The 16,266-nt window shown below is 50.1% G+C and overlaps 3 protein-coding genes across 3 annotated transcripts; 1 reads left to right on the forward strand and 2 right to left on the reverse strand.

Annotated features, from left to right (window-relative positions):
* Positions 1–179: 179 nt before the first annotated feature.
* On the forward strand, positions 180–10,206 carry LOC122440833. Its single transcript, XM_043467527.1, has 17 exons — positions 180–305; positions 483–568; positions 639–686; positions 832–951; positions 1,537–1,614; positions 1,879–1,961; positions 2,471–2,557; positions 2,639–2,755; positions 5,323–5,456; positions 6,717–6,925; positions 6,998–7,081; positions 8,048–8,101; positions 8,196–8,247; positions 8,319–8,389; positions 8,783–8,947; positions 9,720–9,878; positions 9,961–10,206. The coding sequence occupies exons 1-17, from the start codon at positions 197–199 to the stop codon at positions 10,204–10,206; spliced, it is 1,902 nt and encodes a 633-aa protein (XP_043323462.1). The 5' UTR covers positions 180–196.
* A 1,216-nt stretch (positions 10,207–11,422) lies between these two features.
* LOC122439826 (probable UDP-sugar transporter protein SLC35A4) lies at positions 11,423–13,323 on the reverse strand. The gene has a single exon (XM_043465311.1). The coding sequence runs from the start codon at positions 13,321–13,323 to the stop codon at positions 12,349–12,351; it is 975 nt and encodes a 324-aa protein (XP_043321246.1). The 3' UTR covers positions 11,423–12,348.
* Positions 13,324–13,705: 382 nt separating this feature from the next.
* LOC122439829 (SLC35A4 upstream open reading frame protein) lies at positions 13,706–16,244 on the reverse strand. The gene is made up of 3 exons (XM_043465316.1): positions 16,050–16,244; positions 14,559–14,657; positions 13,706–13,949 (listed from the first exon to the last, which is right to left on the reverse strand). Exons 1-3 carry the CDS (start codon positions 16,062–16,064, stop codon positions 13,752–13,754), a joined length of 312 nt encoding a protein of 103 aa, XP_043321251.1. The 5' UTR covers positions 16,065–16,244; the 3' UTR covers positions 13,706–13,751.
* Positions 16,245–16,266: the final 22 nt, after the last annotated feature.

Genomic DNA, 16,266 nt, shown 5'->3' on the forward strand with positions numbered 1-16,266 from the left:
CTTCACAGTTAATGTCTGAAAATTTCATAAGAGGAAAAAAAGAAAAATTCCATGCAACAGTCTGACTCACTCAGAAAATAGAGGACCGTCTCTCCTTAGTTATTGTTTAGAGGCCCCGCCCAGAGCCCTCAGGTCGGGGAGATGAATTATTGAGGGGAATCTGAGAGGCACAGAAGCCATGGAGTGTGGAGAGGCGATGGGCACAGGGGCTGCTTTGGGCCAGGGCCCCTCAGCCTCCGCAGCCCTCACTGACAACCCACAGGCCCGGTTGACCGTGGTGGTGGAAGTAGAGCGGACAAGATCTGGTAAGAAGCCCCCACACATTCATCTCAGAAGTAACACAGCCTGGGAGAGCCTCCTGGGAGAGGGGGAGGGCAAGGCCATCTCACTAGGAAACTGAGGCAAAGGTTGAGGGCAGGACTCGGGGGTCCTGGGAGCTCAGTTTCCCCCAGGAGTGTTGACATGAAGTCTACCTGTCTCAGGCCCCAAGGAGACCTGCTGCCCTACGCTCCTTCTGGAGGGGGCCAAGAGCATCTGCCTACTTCGGCCTGGGCCTCTGGACAGTCAGGTAGATATGGGCTGTGCTGGGGTGTGTGTGAAGATGGGAGTGACACTGTTGACTCCTGTCCTGCTCACAGGAACAATGCATCACCTTTGATAGAGTCCTGGGTTCTGATGCGGCTCAGGTACGGGGTTCTGATAGGGTGATGGGAGGTGGTTGGGAGCACTCAGAACCCTTGACCCTGGGGTGCTGAGTGCTTCCGAAGCTCTTTGCTCAGGGCGGGCTGGGTCAGGGTGCCTGAGTTGGGGGTGCGCCTGTGTCTCCGGCAGGAGGCAGAGCAGGAGCTGCTAGCACGAGTCCGGCCCACACTGGGCTCCGTGGGCCGAGGGTACAGTGTGGCCCTGCTGCTTCGGGGTCGGGAAACAGAGGCGCCCCGGCTCGTGCCTCAGGTGAGTCCCAGAGAAGGCATCAGGCATAGCTGTTTCGAGACTCACATGTTGCCTCCTCCAGGAGACCTCCAAGAACTTTCCCCTCCCCACCCTAGCTGGACTAGATGTCCCTCCTCAGGGCTCCTATAGCGCCCCAGAGTCCATACAGGTTGTTTTGCCTGCATCAGTCATGAAGCTGTTGAGAGGTCAGGGAAGGTGGGTGGCTGGCGTACATAGGGTGAGGGTCAGGGAGGGGTGATGTGCAAACATCAAATACTCAGGCAAATCTACTTTTCACTGTTCTTAGTAATACTGATAATAAAGTTGAAAGTTTTGTTTTTAGGCTTCATCAGAATGCCCCCAAACTAAAATAATTGCCTCAAAACCTTGTCATGAGCCCCTGCCCTTGCAAACATCAGGTCCCACTGAAAATATCTGTTCACTTGTCTGGCTTCCTGTGAACCATGAGCCCTGGGGCTATTTTTGTCTTGGCCACCCTGTCCACAGCACCTAGCACAGGGTCAGGCATAGACTTCGCCCTCAGGAAATGTTGAAAAAGAAATTAATTCTTTCTCAATCTGCACTGGACCCCTTTCTCCACTTCAGCTGCTACAGATGCTGTTTGAAGAAGCTCGGCCCCTCAAGGGCTCTGACGCTATGCTTAGCACTCTTAGCCTGGTACAGGTGAGGCCCTGGGGAAGGGGAAACCTGGGGAGCCAAGGCCATGGTGATGCTGCCATAGAGCCTGAGACTCGAGGGCAACCTGAAGTGCTTGAGTCTCTGCTGCTCACCAGTGTTGGCTTGCCTTGCTGGGCGCTCCTTTTTTCTGCCTGAAATGGCTGAATTCTGGTGTCCTGCTTGGCTCATGGGGCCCCAATGGGACAGTCATGTGAGCCAAAGTGTGAGCAAACATTTGGTTTGTAACAGCTGTCGTGCTTGTGATCTCAGCTCAGCGCCAGTGGGAGGAGCCGGGACCTGCTGACTCCAGGGGCAGGGAACCTATCCGTGCTGGAGGTGGCTCCTCTGGGCTTGTGAGTGTCCAGGGCCCAGTGAGGTCTGAGAGCGCTTATCTTAAGGCAGGGCTGACACCCCAAACCAAGTTGTTGGAGGCTTCTCCCTACTACCACTCCAAGGAAGAGAGGCTCTGAACTAGGGGTCATGCTTACAGGGCCTGGGTTTGCCCCCAGGACTCCCTCTCACAGTCCTCCCTTCATCCCTCTCACTCTTCTCTCCACCCCATCCATTTACACCTCCTCAACTCTGTCATCTCCATTCTAGGTGATCTGAGTATCTCACTGAGCAGAACTCCAGTTTATCCATCTATAAAACGAGAGCAGTCCCAACTACCTTGTTTCCCACACTGGGCAGATAATAGGAGAAAAAAATAAGATCATAAGGATGAGAGGCTTCTAGGGGAAATACTGAGCTTGGAGCCTTGGGGATGATTCTTACAGGCTTTAGGGATGCCCATGGGCTCCCCATCCAGAGATTCTGGGGGCTGGACAGAACCCTTGTGCTTAGGAGCCTTCCCTTCCTCCAGGGTGGTGGAAAATGCCAGTGAAGTGGAGGTATCTGACTCAAGAGCTGCTTCAGAGCTGTACTTGCGGGCTGCATGTGGAGAAGGCAGGTGAGGACAGGAGGACACCTGTCACCCCATCCCACCCTCACCCCCTGGTCATTTGGCCTGATCCTATGATCTCCATCACAGGAGCTGCTCTCTGCTCACTGTCACCATGTCCTGCCTGGGGCCTGACCCTCCTGAGGGGCCTGGGACCCAGGGCATGTGGCAAGGAGCCTTGCGGATCCTGCAGCTTCCAGGAGAAGTGTAAGTCTCATGGAGGTTTTTAATAGCTTTAGGGAAGGGTTGGGGAGGGGGTGGCTGAAATATGGATGTAGAGGCCCAGGGCAGCATCAGAGTCTCCTCTTTCCCTCACCTCTGACATGCTCAAGGATTTGCTCCCTTTAGTATTTCTTGTAAAGCAGGTCTACTAGCAATGAACTTCCTCAAATTTTTTGTTTATCTGGGCATATCTTATTTCTTGCCAGATGTAGAAAATTTAGCTGACAGGTTTTTTTTCCTTTCAACATTTTAACTATGTTATCCCACTGCCTTCTGGGATCCATGGTTTCTAATGAGAAATTGGTTTTAAATCTTATTGAAGATCCTTTGTGCATAGTAAGTCTTTCATAAGTTTGGGGTAATTTTGGAGCATTATTTCTTCAAATATTCTTTCTACCCTTTCCTCTTTTTCTTCTCCCTCTGGGACTCCCATTATGTATATGTGTCTACACTTGATGGCAGCCAACAGGTCTCTCAGACTCATTTTCCTTTTTTTTTTTTTCTTTCTGCTCCTCAGACTGGATAATTTTATTTGACCTATCTTGGAGAAGGAAATGGCAACCCACTCCAGTATTTGTGCCTGGGAAATCCCATGGACAGAAATGTTTGGCAGGCTACAGTCCATGGGGTCACAAAGAGTCAGATATGACTTAACAACTAAACCACCACAACCACACCCAGATTTACTTGCTCAAATCTGCCCTCTAGTGAATTTTAAATTTCAGTTATTGTACTTTTCAGCTCCAGAATTTCTACTTGGTTCCTTTTTATAATTTCTATCCTATTGATAATCACTGAGACATCATTTTCTTGATTTAGTTTTCTGAAAATATCTAAGACAGTTGATTTAAATTCTTTGTCTACTGAATCCAGTGTCTGCTTCCTCAGGAGCAGTTTTTATTTGTTTCTTTCTTTTTTTCTTTTGAGTGAGCCATATTTTCTTATTTACATTCCTAATAATTTTTTTCTGGAAACTGGCCAATTTGAGTATTTTTGTGAAGACTATATTATTTACTGTGCTGGTCCCTTAAGTCTCCATTCTTTTTCCTCAGTGCTCTGGCATTTTATATATGATAACCTGGTAACTGTGAACGTCGGATTCTCCCTCCTTTCCAGGGTTTGACTTGTTGCTTATTGTGGCCATCAGCCATCCATTTATTTAGTTACTTTTCCAAACAATTTTTGCAAAGACTGTATTCCTTGCAGTCACTGAAATCTTCATTCTGCTATCTCAGTGCTTAGCCAATGACACAGAATTCCCTAGCCTCCAAGAATGCACCCCGACCTCAAAAAGAAGATAGGAAAGGGAGGAAAAAGGAGAAGGAGGAGAGGAAGGGGAAAGGGAATGAGGAGAGAGGAATGAAAGGAAGCAGGAGGTGGGGAGGAGGATAGGAGAAAAAAGGAAGAAAGACAAAGAAAAAAAATCTCTAGGTTTCTACACACTGACTTTGTGTTGGGTCACTCCTTCAATGCTTAGCCAGGCCATTTACAGCTCTGCCTTAGCTTCACATCCTGCTTGCACTCAGCCCTAAATCAGCCAGAGGTGAAAGCCTATGGTCTTCTCAGGTCTTTTCTCACCATGCACACTGCCTTGGACACGTGTGTGACTTTCTAGGTCCCCAGTACACACGGAAACTTTTCAAAAACTCTTATTCCCCCCAAATTTCACTACCCAACTTTTTTGTCCAGTCTTTTCATGTGTCTACTACTTGCCCTGTTATTTTTTTTCTTGTTCTTTCATCTCTCAAAGTCTAGAGGGACTACCTTCTGGCATAGCTCCTCTGCCCCAAGAAAATTCTAAGACAAGTGAAACAAAGGGAAACTCCTTTTGTCAGTCCTTTGTGTGAAACCCAGATAGTCAAAACAAACACAATTCCTTGGGAACGAGATCTACTCTGCTCCTTTCAGGACCAGGTACCGCCATCAGAAATGTGGGCTGTACTGGGGAGAAGGTTGGGGCTAGAGTAACTTAAAAACACCACAAAGATCTCTTACCATAGTTAAGTTGCCTTTCTCCTGGTTAAACTTCACTTGATTGCTGTAAACCTTTGACTAACTCCTAGAGTTCCACTAAGGTTGATTCTGACCATTTTTTTTGCCAGATGCTTCTGAGGAGGGACAAAGCCCTAGATTCCCTATTCTGCCATTTTTGTTAATGTCACCTTGCTTTGCCATTTTAAAATTGGGTTGCATTTTTATGTATGTGTGTATTTCCCCCCTGCAATGGAAGCACACAGTTCTAACCACTGAACCACCAGGGAATTCCCCAAGTTGTACTTTTTTTACTGAAGTGTAAGAGTTCTTTATATATTCTGGATACAAGTCCCTTGTCAAATATGCAATTAAATTCTTTTTTTACTATGAGGATGTATTATTTGCATAATTTAAAAATAATCAAATAAAGGTCTATACAAGGTCACAAATCTGTCTGGTGGTACACAAAAGTGACTGGAAATAGTCAACCTTTCATCAGAGTGTGATCTGGGCCAGTTCTCTCTCCATCTACCAGGGGCCATCTCCTTTCTTCCTCCCTCCCTCCCTCCCTCTGGCAGAGACTGTCCCCTGCTGCAGGTACTGGCTGGCAATGTGGCTGGTGAGGAGGTGGAGGGCTCTCTGACCTGGATTGTCTCATGGCTTCTGGAAGGAAACAACTACAGTAGCCTCCTTCTTCGCCTGGATCCTCAAGGTGACTTGGGGTAGGGTGTTGTTTCTTCGGGAAGTTCTAAGATCTGGCATTACCTGTCACCCAACCAGTTGCAGCCCCAACCCTAGCAAGCCCAGAAAGGGATGGGAGGGTTAGGATTCAGAAAAGTTCCAGAAGGGTTTAGCTGCCAAAGTCTGGAAAGGCAGGGCCAACAGTAAAAGCCTCACCCTTTCAGTGGCCTTCAATGGTGTATCAAGCATTTTTATGCTGACTAAAACCTCTGATTATTACCACAACTTCATGAGGCAGATCAAATCTATGGGTGAGGAAAGGAAGACAGGTTTAATTAATAAATGAGGAAAGGGAGGATCAGAGAAGGGGAGGTGCTTGCCTATTTTCACACACTCTTTATTATTATTATTATTTTTTTTAGTGGAGTGCAGTTTATTACACCAGCGGGCCCAAGGCAGAGTCTCCTCTTAGCCAAGGGCATTTGTGAAAATCTTTTATACCCCGTGTGTACGTGTCCAAACCCACCACCCCAATCCCTTGATGCTTACTAAGGAAGGGTAAATACAATCACAATAACTCACACACTCTTTAAAAGATCAGGACTCTGTGAAATATGATGTCAGAGATATGGAAGAGGTCAAGTGGAGGGTATAGAACAAACAAGAACTTAAGTTGATAATTGTTGAACCTGGATGATAAGAGAATGGACCTCCCAGACTCTGCATATGTCTGAAATTTTCTACTAATAAGAGTAAACAAAACAAACAAGAAAGTCTGGAGCTCTGTCTCCAAAATCAACAGACATACATTCATTTGGCCAACATATTCCCAGACCTCACCCTATGTCAGGCCCTGTGGAATGAGGAAAATAAGTTGGGGTAGTTCACATTCTCAAGGACAAATCAGGAAGTAAAAGAAGTGTGTTTATGTACAGACCAGTTTGGGATCATGGTTAAGGGCACAGGCTTTAGTGTCAGACAGAACCTGGCTTGAGTTTCAGCTTTGCCACTCACCAGGAAGTTGTTTGACTTCTGAGCTCCAGCTGCCTCATCTGGAAAATGTGGAGGGAGGCAGAGTAAATCAGAGTTGCTGTCTCATTGGAGCATTGTGTGGATAAAAGGAGACAATCCACAGAAAGCCTTAGCACAGTACCATCAAACACATGTAAAAGCCTGATAGGTGTTAGCTATTTTTATGAACAATACTCTCAATAAAAATTAAAAGTATTACAAGCAGTGTGCTTTGGATCTCAGAGGAAGGAGAGATTCATTCTGTGTCTCCCCTTACTAGGCAGCCCCCTGAGCTTGTTCCAGTCTGCTTTGTTGGGGGCCGCAGGAAGGAGGAGGAAGGTGAAACACGTGAGGCCCATCCTGTGGGATGCAGTAGAAGAGGCCCGGGCCCGCCGAGCTGGTCTGAAGAGCCTGCGATCAGGCCTCCTTGGGGATGCCCTGACAGACAGTGGGCTCAGCCAACTGGGCAGGGCACTGCGGGAGCTGCATGTGAGCAAGGTGAGGCCTGGGGGTGCCTGAGCCAGCAATGGCCAGAGCCTGCCCAGAATCCTTTCTCTGTAGGTGGTAAAAGCCTGGAGCCAGCGTTGGGGAAGCTGGATGCTCAAAGCAGTCAAAATTGAGGCTGTGGGGCTCCCAGAACCACAGGTACAGCTTCTCATCCAAACTCTTGGGAGCCCTATTGATGTCTGCTGCCTTATTCTGTCTATAGAGCACTGTGAGGCAGCCCTTCCTTCATTCATTAATGTTCTCATTCTCAAACATTTACACTGATCACTCACTATGTACTGGGCATAACATCATGCAGGCCCTGGAAAACCCCTGTCCTCATGGAGTTTACAATCCTCTGGAGAGAAACTATTACTCCGTGATCAGTGCTCTGAAGGGCTGATCCGAAGGGTCCTATGCAGGCATGTGAGTTAGTCTTGGCAAGAGAGGGAAGGTGATCTCATGGAAACTTGAAACCTGAAGGAAGTGACTAGCAAAGATGAATGAAGGACATTCCAGGCAGAGAAAATAAGAGGAAAATTCTCAGAGGTAAGTCCTTGGTCTCTTTGGGGAACAGCAAGCAGCTCAATCTGGTGGAGGATACAGTTTGAGGAAGAAAGTCCAGGGAGAAGGATTGGTGAGTGAAGCAGGGGCCTGGTCATGCAGGTCTTTGTAAATATATTGAGATGTTTGGACTTTGCCTTTAAGGTCAAGGGGAAGCCACAATTTATTTTAAACAGGGATGACAATACTGCTCCCACTTTTCAGCAAACGGAAACTCAGAGAAGTGATGTGAGTAATCCAGGGTCTCTAGGGTCATCAAAGGCAGCAGAGGTGCAGACATCCAAGTCTTAAGATCCAGAATAGTGCTTCCATTCTCTTAGGATGCATGGCCTCCCTTGGGCAGAAGGTGGCACTGTCTTCCATGATTTGTCACAGGGTGACAAGAAAGTAGCCTCTGTCCAACTTCTCCTGGTCCTTCCCTTTTCATAATTACTTAGTACTCATTTTTTTTACAGCCCTGGGCCTTGGGGCCTATAAACTCCAGGTTATTGAACAGAGCTGGCCACTGCTTAGTGCTTTGGGTGCCTTTTCTCATTTAATGCTCTCTACAACTTTTATCAGCTCCACTTCATGGACAAGAAAACGGAGGCTCAAAAGACTAGCCACCTGCCTGAGGTCATATAGCTAAGAAAAGGGGGTGGGGTAGGGCTGGGACCCTGATCCTGGGAGGAAAGGTACAGACTTCTCACTCATAATATATTCTCAGCAGGTGACACATTCAACAGCAAGCCCCAACCCAGGTCTCCAGAAGGAGCCTCAAGGTGAAGCTGGTGCTTGGGGTGGAGCTGGAGGTCTTCTCTATCTTTGGTTACTTAACTGCATTCTCCTCCAGTGGCAGGAAGAACAGCATCTATAGGACCTGATCTCCACCAAATGCACCCATTCAGGGACTCTGAGGAACAGGTAGTAACACCTTATGTACCCCAGAACAACTGGAAGTAAAGAGTCACAGAGAGCCAATAATATGCCTCCTCCTTACCTTGCCCTAACATCAGGGAGAAATGCAGAGTTTCTGGCAAATAAAGGGCCTGTAGAGCTATTGGATTCCTAAGGATGGGCATGGGAAGCAGCTGTTTCCCTACTGGGGCTTCCATGGCACCTCTTGGCAGAAATCAGTATCTCTCCTCCTCCCTCACAGCCTGAGTCTCTGTCCAGGGCACAGGTTGACAGCCAGCCTCCTGATGTCACTCTAGGGGCTGCCCTGGTAATGGGGCTCTGCTGGACAGGTTGGGCCCTTTGTCCCAAGACTGTGTGCACACATGGGCTTCTGGCTGAGCCTAGATCGATGTCACGTAGGCCCAGCAGACCCCGGATGTGGCCCTGCACTTCTTCCTGGCTCAGGCCCAGAGGCACAGACTGCGAGGGCAGCACCAAGCGTGGATCCAAGAGGCGCTGAAGCACATCGAACAGGACAACGAGGTGGTGGCGGGTGACCAGGTCAAAGGTCTGGTGGCTGAGGAGGTGAGGAGGGCCCAGTAGGGGACTTAAGGCTCCTTCTAACCCGGCCAGGCAGGGGGCTGGGGGCTGGGATCCAGCATCAAAGACTGGGTGACACCCTCTCTCATGGCCCTCACAGCTTTGTGGGGGACACATGAGGCAATTCTCAGTGCTAAGTGCTGTGAAAGAGGGAGCTAGTGACTCACTGGAACAAAGAGGTGTACCTGGACCAGGCTGGAATGGAGCAGAGATTGCATCTAAGCTGAGGCTTAAACAACAAACAAATCAGCCAGAGAAATGTACTAGATTCAGATCCACAGGGCAGTTTGTGCTCATCCCGTAAATGTAACTTGTTTAAACAAGAAACAAAACATGTGTGCACAGAGGTGGGGTCAGGGGAGGTGGGAGACCTGTTTTGAGAAGAGAATTCCCTACCAGCGAAAGTCCAAAGGGAAGCAAAATAGGTTCTGGGTGTTGCGTATTTTCCATCTGGCTGGAGCCTGGCAGGTGTGTGGTCAGAGGCAAAGCTAGAGACCAGCTGGTGTCAACACTCTGCATTTGGACTTTACACCAAGGATGATGGTGAACTGTAGAAAGCCATGTCATCTCAGTCCTGTCCCTCACTAGACACGTGAATTTGAGCAAGTTAGGTCACTTCTCTGATCCACTGTTTTCAAATCTATAAGATGGCAACTACCTCAAAGGTTATCATTAGCTCAATTAAATCATAATATAATGTAGAGCCGAGCCTGGCACACACACTGCACTCCACAGAGAGCATGTGTTATCACTGAAGGACTCCAAGGAGAGGCAGAGATGGCACCGGGAGCAGACAGTGCTGAGATGTCAGCTGGAGGCCCTTCAGGCAGAACGGGATGCCGCGGAGCAGGACCTGACAGCACTCTATGACCTACACGTGCAGGCTGCCCGGGCTCAGACATGCCATGTGCTGCAGGTCAGTTGGGAGAGACAGAGGGCAGGCCTTGAGCTGGTCCCAAGGCTACCTGACTGATGGGAATCTTGGAATCTGGGCACAGGTATTTCGAGCCTGGCGGGGGCTGTGCGAGGAGCAGGTCATGACTACAGAGCATCACTACCGCAGCCTGCTGGCCGGCATCTTGCAAGACTCCATCAGCTTGGCCACACAGAACCAGGAGCTCCAAGCCCAGAATAAGCAACTTCGGCAGACTGGGTTGGCAGCGGTCGTGCTGGATACCTGCCCTGAGGAGAAATCTGGTGATCAGGAATCTGACAGGGGCACTTTCTTCTCTCCTCATTTGTAAAGGTCCGAGAAGGGAGAGGAAGGTGGGACACAACAGCCAAGCTTACCTCTACTATAGATAAATAATCACATCACTAACCAGCGTGCATTGTGCCAGTCCCTGTTAAATGCCTAATATCCCTTATTTGATTTAGAGATTTCCACTACCCTATATGGAGATGTAGGAGATATGGGCTCCATCCCTGGGGGTCAGGAAGATCCCCTGGAGTAGGAAATGACACAGAAGAGCCAGGCGGGTTACAGTCCATGGGGTCACAAACAGTCAGACACAACTGAGTGCATGCACACATACACACACACTACCCTACATTGTAGTAGGTATCATCTGAGCCCCATTTCAGAGATAAGCCTACTAAGGCTAGGAGAGGTAAGTGACTGTTCAAGGACAGTCTGCTAGTAAGTGCTGGAGGCAGAATTAACACTCACACCTGGTTGGCTATAGTTCTACACTGCAGGCAGTAGCGGTTCACAAGTTATAGTGTGTATCAGAATCACCTAGGGAACTTACTGAAGAGAAAAAAAAAAAAGAAATAAAGATTCCCAAACCCCAATCCCTGAGATTCTGCTTCAGCAGGACTGGTTCCCCCGCCACAAGCTTACCAGGTATTTTACCACAGGAGTGGGGCCTGACATTCCTCTGGTCATGAGAAGAGACAACAGGCAGGCATATTGGTGAGGGATTCAGAGCATGAGAACCAAAACTACCTTGAGTCCTAAGAGTTCTCTAGCCTACAGCTTGCAGTCTCCCTTACTGAGTCCCAAGACTCCTCACAAATTCTCTATGGCTCAAGTTTTGGCTTCCCTGGTAGCTCAGTGGTAAAGAATCCACTTACCAATGCAGGAGACACAGATTTGATATTTGGGTTAAGAAGATCCCCTGGAGAAGGAAAGAGCAACCTACTCCAATATTTTTGCCTGGGATATCCCATGAACAGAGGAGCCTGGCAGGCTACAGTCCCTGGGCTCGCAAAAGAACTGGATATGACTTAGCAACTAAACAACAAGTTTTGTACTTCAGAGAAATTTCCAAAGCTCTGTGCCAGAGAAAATTTGGCTCCACAGAGTTCTCAAAGGAAATTACCATGCTGGCAAGAGCTGAGAAAGCAGCCTTTTCTCTTAATCTGTAAGTCACCCCATGATTAAGACACTCAGGGCACCAAAGGAATGAATTATGTTTGAGAGGAGCTATGCAACACAGAAGACACAGGACAATCATGACCAACTGTAGGAACCACCTACACCCCAGAGCACTTTATTAAGACCTTATTGCTTATGCAGTTAGACACTGATTGAGTTAAGCAAGTTTCCCTGTGCCTGGTCCCAGGTCACTCCATGTAGAGTTTCCCCAGGCAGATGGGAGCTGGGTCACTGCTAAGAAAAGGCAGGACCCAGAGAGGGAAGGACAACACCTCCGAGGAGCTCCACAGGGGACACTGAGCCTTGAGAGAGCCCTTAGGGTGAGCAGAGAGATCAGGAGTGTAGACTCAAGCCAGGGCCCAGGGGCGACATTCCCTGAGATGAGTCAAGTCCCAGTCCTCTCTGAGGGTTCCAGAACAAAGGCTAGGTGTGGAGAGAGCAGGGGGTGTTACCTCCAGGTGCTGCTGGAGCTACAGAAGATGGCAGAGGCCTGGGTGATGGACATACACATAACTTCCGGCAACTGGGCTTTCCTACATGACACTGGGGGATGAGTTATGTTATGGGGGAGCCATGTACCATGGTTGGGCTGGAGCAGCCAGCACCAGGCCTGGAGGGCTACGGGTCTGCTGGGATGACCACAGTAGGCAAAGAAAGCCAACTGCTGCCCACACTTCACTTTAAGCAACTGCATTCACGCAGGATGAAGCAGCATGCCTCCTCCATTAGCACAGGATAACTTCTCAGGCCTCTGAACGGATGCTCCCCTAATTTCTTAGTCTGGAAGAACTTGTGGGGGCAGAAGAGTTTCCTTAATCAAACCCAGCCTTCAAGTCTCCCAGGGATAACCTACCTCCAGAGAGTAATGTGGCTGCTCTCACTTCCCCTGCTTTTCTCACAAGGCACTTGTTACAGGGCTGCTGAGGGGAGAGGTCAGCACTGGGAGGTGGCTCTGATGGTGGTGCCCAACCTACAGGTCAGGAGTCAGGGTGGAGGTGGTGAGGGGCTAGCGACTGCCATAGTACAGGCGTACTGCCAGGCCGATGAGCAGTGTGGCCAGGAAGAAGGCAGCGGTGAGCTGAAGCCGCAGCAGGGCGGCTGACAGCACGGCATTGACCACTAGAGAGCAGGACACAACAAAGAGGCGTGTGATGCTGCTGCCGTGTTTCATGACGGCCGACATGAGCAGTCCATTCAGTGCCTGGCTCAGCACCACGAGCGCCGCCCATCCTGAGAAACCCTCCAGGAGGCCTGGGCCCGGGCCACCACCTGCATGCAGACCTAGGTTCAGAAGCACACCAAAAGTGTACAGGAAGAGGTTTTGAAGGGCCAGTGGTAGCCGCTGCCGCTTCAGGAGCAGCTCTGTGTACACGGAGGACAAGCCGGAGATGAGGCAGTACAGGATGAGAAGCAGCAGTCCCAGTGGAGTGATGTGCAGGGGCATGGGGCTCGTGGCAGCTGCTGAAGGGGGCCCAGGAAGGGTGGTCCCTGGGTCTTGGAGGCCCCCAGCTGCATAGCAGGCTCCTGCGGCCATCAGCAGCAGCAGCGCTAAGCCCTGGCGTGCAGAGAGGCGGTGTCGGAGGCAAAGGCAGTAGAACAGGGCTGTGCTTCCAATCTTGAGATTGCTCAGCACTTGGTAGGTGCTGGGGTCCATGTAACGTTGCAGGTAGATCACCAGGTTGTTGTTGGCGCCGTACAACAGGGCTGACAGTGCAAATGGGGCAGCCTGGCGCCAGGGTGGGGTCCCTTGGGGCCATGCTTGCCAGCCCACCAAGAGGGAGAGGGCACAGAGCAGCAGCTTGGTCAGTTCAGTCAGCAGTACAGCCGAGGAGGGTCGGAAGGGGACACGGCCATCCACGTGGCACAGTGCCAGCAATGGGGCATGGGCACCGTACATAGCAGTGGACAGGAGCAGCATCAGGGTCCAGCGGGCCTGCCTGGGACGGCCCAGGCCTGGCACACCCCCGTCCTCTACACTCATGCCCAAACTAGACCCTGGGTGGCCTGTGTAGCTAGCAAGGGGGGGTAAGGTGGGGTGGGGGTTGTGATAGTTCAGGGAAAATCAAGTTATGGAGCTGGCTCCCAGGAGCGAGGAGCCTTGAGAGAAAATACTGAGAGTCAGAGTTAGCTGCAGACTCCACAGTAAGGGCTAGAAGAGGAAGGGTGGGTGGCTCTAGAAGCCATAGTCTTGGGGCCAGTCCCATGGGGTTATGGAGGCAAGGGCTTCAGGGTGTTGGCTGATGAGTCACTGTCCAGTCTCTGCAGGAAAGGAAGCAAGGCTGAAGGTGGTGGGAAAGCTGGAGACAGCAAATGGGTGAAAGCCAGGGTGGCCAGATATGGCATCTGTGGCTGAAGGCCTCCACCAGCTGCCCCCAGCTGCTCATCCTGCCTCCCTCATGGAATCCAGAGCTAGTCGGGCCCTTTGCGCAGTGATTGAAGATAGTCCCTCAATGTCTTCTCCACATTGGGCACAGCATATGCCTGAGCTACATATATGCCAGTGCAGGTGCCCACGGCAAAGCCCAATACTGCTGATGCCCTCAGTTTGGCCACCACATAGCCAGCCAGGAAGCCCTTGAGGAATGGGGAGGACAAGAATGAGGCATCCTGTGGAGGAAAATGTAGGAGAAAAGTCAGCCGGGCTTTCCTCTTCTCTACCTAGGAGCTACTCAAGCCGAGCTTAGCATATCCCACTACCTACTCCTCCTTACTCTGGAAAGCTGTAGTATGCTCACCAAAGTTTTTCAAGATTCTGGGGCAGAAAAAGAACCTAGGGGTCATGACCACACAATGTCAGAACCCTGAGGTCCGAAAGCTCTAACCAGAGAAGCCCACTGAGAGAGATGTCCCTGATGAATCTGAGCCCTGCCTGCTTCTCCAGTCTTATTTCCTAGCATGCTGCCCCTACTGCAGCCAGACCAAACTGCTTTCACCTCTCATGTTCATCATGCTACCTCCCACTACAAGGGTTTTGTCTGTGCTGTTCCACCTGCCTGGAATGTTCTCTCCTCCCCTCTTTACCCTGTTAACCCCTATTTAAGATTCTAGTTCAACTGCCATTTATAGGGAAACGTTCCTTGGGGTCACAGAGAACAGGAACTCAATAAACAACAACTTGCTGAATAAATCTCTATCACCCATTCAAAAGCATATTGGATAATAAAGCCTAAGGTGGGTGGGGTGGTGGTGGTAGGGAACAGGCACATCTTTCTTTACCTGGCCTACACCACTGTTGACTTCGTCTTCCACACGCTGCTGCAGGCGTTCCAGCTGGTTCTTGAGAAAAGCCAGGTCCTTAAGCTTGGGAAGAGAATCCTAGGACAAAGAAGAGGCTGGCTTCAGAAGGCTGACACAGCTCTCTACCCTGCTCAAGTCTGATGTGATAGTAGTAAAAGAAGAAAGGCATTGAAAAATAAAGAATTCATATGAGGGCCTGGAAAGGGATGACAGATGGGATCCGCACCGGTAACTTACAAACACTCTTACAAGAACTTTATACAGCAAGCAGCATATAGGGGAGAAGGGACAGCTAGGGGACCTTTAGTTAGGTTTATCAGGCAAGCACCAGTCAATGAGTGAGTGTGTGTGTGCACTCTTAGTCTCTCAGTCGTGTCTGACTCTTTAAACCCTATGAACTGTAGCCCTCCACGCTCCTCTGTCCACAGAGTTTTCCAGGCAAGAATTCTGCAGTGGGTTGCCATTTCCTCCTCCAGGGATCTTCTCCATCCAGGGATCGAACCCTAATCTCTGGCGTCTCTTGCACTGGAATCTTTACCACTGGGCCTCCTGGGAAGCCCACTAGTGAGTATAAGCTACCTGAAGGTCTGTCTTGTCCAATGTGTTTGGAGGCCTAACACAGGAACTGCAGGTACTTAGTAAATGTGTGTGTGGTGCTGAACTTCCAGATTAATGGTGAGTAATGGCCTGAGGCAGTTCCTTGGACAATTTGGGGGCAAACCTGATTTCTGCCTAGGCTTCTCCCCCTTCCTCCCTAAAGCCACCCCAAACGGAATGTGTGGATGTATGAGCTGGAGTTTGGTGAGGAGATAGGGAAGGTGGCTGTCTGCAGGAGCGTGAGCAAATGAATTCAGTGATTCTGGTCGCATGTAAGTATGAAATTAATAAGTGCCCAAAGAATGTGATCGAAACGGATGTGTCTCTGTGGTCTAGAAACTTCCCGTCTCTAGAAGGAAAATTTCGGGGGCTAAGGAATGGAGTAGAGTTAGGAGTGTCTGCAAGTAACTTAAGAAGCGCTATGGTCCAAGAGCGGAAGGTAGGGGGACACCTGGGAAAATCCCTGGCTTTGCTTGCCTGGCGTAATGCTCTGCCACCCCACTTCCCATTACTGAGGCAGCTGACAGGAGTAACTTCCCTTGTGGGCTTCTCTTGTTGCTCAGCTGGTAAAGAATCCTCCTGCAGTGCGGGAGACCTGGGTTCGATCCCTGGGTTGGGAAGATCCCTTGGAGACGGGGATACCCAGAACGGCTAACCACTCCAGTATTCTGGCCTGGAGAATTCCATTAACTCTACAGTCCATGGGGTTGCGAAGAGTCGGACACGACTGAGCAACTTTCACAGGAGTAAAAGTTTGCCCCCAGGAGAAACAAGGGGCACCCTCATGCAGGAGCCGTTTCAACTGCCGCCTCTCCCCAGAACTAAAAAGGTGTGAAGCCCACCCCAGACCAGACAATCCTCATGTCCACTCACCTTGTCATCCGCCATCTTCCCTGCAGAACTTGTTGCGCAGGCGCAGCACCGCCTCCCTCCTGGCAAACGCTACTGCCATCTTTACTGAGGGCACAGGTACTTCCGGGGCATTTCAGGAAAAGGTGAAAGCGCTTTCCTGACGGCCCCCTTTTCTCAGATACTCCCACGTGACCTCTCTCATTGAGCAGCGCCCCCAGCCGCGCCAGGCTACGTGTGC

Source organism: Cervus canadensis, chromosome 4 (genome assembly GCF_019320065.1).
Source record: "Cervus canadensis isolate Bull #8, Minnesota chromosome 4, ASM1932006v1, whole genome shotgun sequence".
NCBI classification, from domain to species: Eukaryota; Metazoa; Chordata; class Mammalia; order Artiodactyla; family Cervidae; genus Cervus; species Cervus canadensis.

What these genes read in the sequence shown, in the direction of transcription:
- LOC122440833 (XM_043467527.1), top strand. Translation starts at nt 197, where the DNA reads ATGGGCACAGGGGCTGCTTTGGGCCAGGGCCCCTCAGCCTCCGCAGCC. An exon ending in TGGGTTCTGATGCGGCTCAG is followed by an intron (nt 687 to 831) that starts GTACGGGGTTCT and finishes TGTCTCCGGCAG; the next exon opens with GAGGCAGAGCAGGAGCTGCT. An exon ending in TGGGGCTCCCAGAACCACAG is followed by an intron (nt 7,082 to 8,047) that starts GTACAGCTTCTC and finishes AACTTTTATCAG; the next exon opens with CTCCACTTCATGGACAAGAA.
- LOC122439826 (XM_043465311.1), bottom strand. Translation starts at nt 13,323, where the DNA reads ATGAGTGTAGAGGACGGGGGTGTGCCAGGCCTGGGCCGTCCCAGGCAG.
- LOC122439829 (XM_043465316.1), bottom strand. An exon ending in TCAACAGTGGTGTAGGCCAG is followed by an intron (nt 13,950 to 14,558) that starts GTAAAGAAAGAT and finishes TTTCCTCCACAG; the next exon opens with GATGCCTCATTCTTGTCCTC.